Source organism: Egretta garzetta, unplaced genomic scaffold, assembly GCF_000687185.1.
Source record: "Egretta garzetta isolate BGI_Z169 unplaced genomic scaffold, ASM68718v1 scaffold18, whole genome shotgun sequence".
NCBI classification, from domain to species: domain Eukaryota; kingdom Metazoa; phylum Chordata; class Aves; order Pelecaniformes; family Ardeidae; genus Egretta; species Egretta garzetta.
The window spans coordinates 7,088,968-7,090,007 of NW_009260616.1; the positions used below are offsets into that span (position 1 = coordinate 7,088,968).

The 1,040-nt window shown below is 46.7% G+C and overlaps 1 protein-coding gene across 1 annotated transcript in view; it reads left to right on the top strand.

Annotated features, from left to right (window-relative positions):
• NCOA7 (nuclear receptor coactivator 7) overlaps positions 1 to 1,040 on the top strand; it is a 102,156-nt gene that overhangs the window by 98,239 nt on the left and 2,877 nt on the right. The window contains 2 exon segments of the mRNA XM_009645251.2: positions 1 to 95; positions 575 to 727. The exon segment at positions 1 to 95 is cut by the window's left edge and continues 16 nt beyond it. Of these exon segments, the coding sequence (XP_009643546.1) occupies positions 1 to 95; positions 575 to 727 (248 nt within the window).

Below are 1,040 nucleotides of genomic sequence, written 5' to 3' on the forward strand. Positions count from 1 at the left end.
AGAGCGTTTGTAGTTACTATGAAGAAGATGATGATGATACTTTGCCTGTCTTAAAGCATCACAGCGCCCTCCTGGAGAATATGCACATAGAGCAGGTATGGCTAGAAAAAACTCAAGTTTCCTTGTTAGCTGGGGTGCTGCCTCTGTTGAGTGTGGGACATTCTGCCTTCTGGAGGCAATGTCAATGCTTTTTAAGAGTTTTGGAAAGTACAAAATGTAGGAGTGTCATTGTGCAAGGTCCTGTTTGCTGCAGCACTGCCTCACCTGGAAAGCTTATTTTTGTGTTTTGCAACTCTGGAATCTGAGTTGTGATACTGAGGACTGGCAACTCTTTCTGTGCTCAGAGGGCGGGTTCCAGTTTTGAAATCTCTTTCACGGGTGATGTGACTGCAGGCAGTTGGGCTCAGAGTACAAGGCCACATGCGTGTGGCAGAGATGTTAAACTGCTGGCATCAGCTGCTCCCTTCAGCCATTTTTTGGCTCAGAACCCCCTGCAGAAAGGGAAAAGTCTGGGGCACCACCTGTGACCCAACCTGTTGAATATGTAACCATTTTCCCCCTGTTCATTGCCCAGCTTGCCCGACGCTTGCCCGCACGAGTGCAGGGATATCCGTGGCGCCTTGCGTACAGTACACTGGAGCACGGGACTAGCCTGAAGACTTTGTACCGTAAATCAGCATCTCTCGACAGTCCGGTTCTCCTTGTCATCAAGGATATGGACAACCAGGTAAGGAGTGCTTGTTCTGCGGGGGTTGGACTGAAAGGGCAACATTATAAAAAGTGATCAGTATGAAGAACTAGTCGTACTGTGAAGTGACACCTTGCCAAAAGAAGTCATCGGTGTTTTCTTTTATATTTTCTACTGCTTAAACTAAGCTTACAGGAAGGAAAGCACATCAGCACTAATAGGAATACTGCCACCCCAGCTTCATAATTGCAATGAGTGCTCCTTTTAATAGTGCCCGTGGAAGTATCTTCCTTGGGTATCTCACTTAACAAGCTGTCACAAATAATGCTTTTGTGGAGGTCTAGTACTTCAG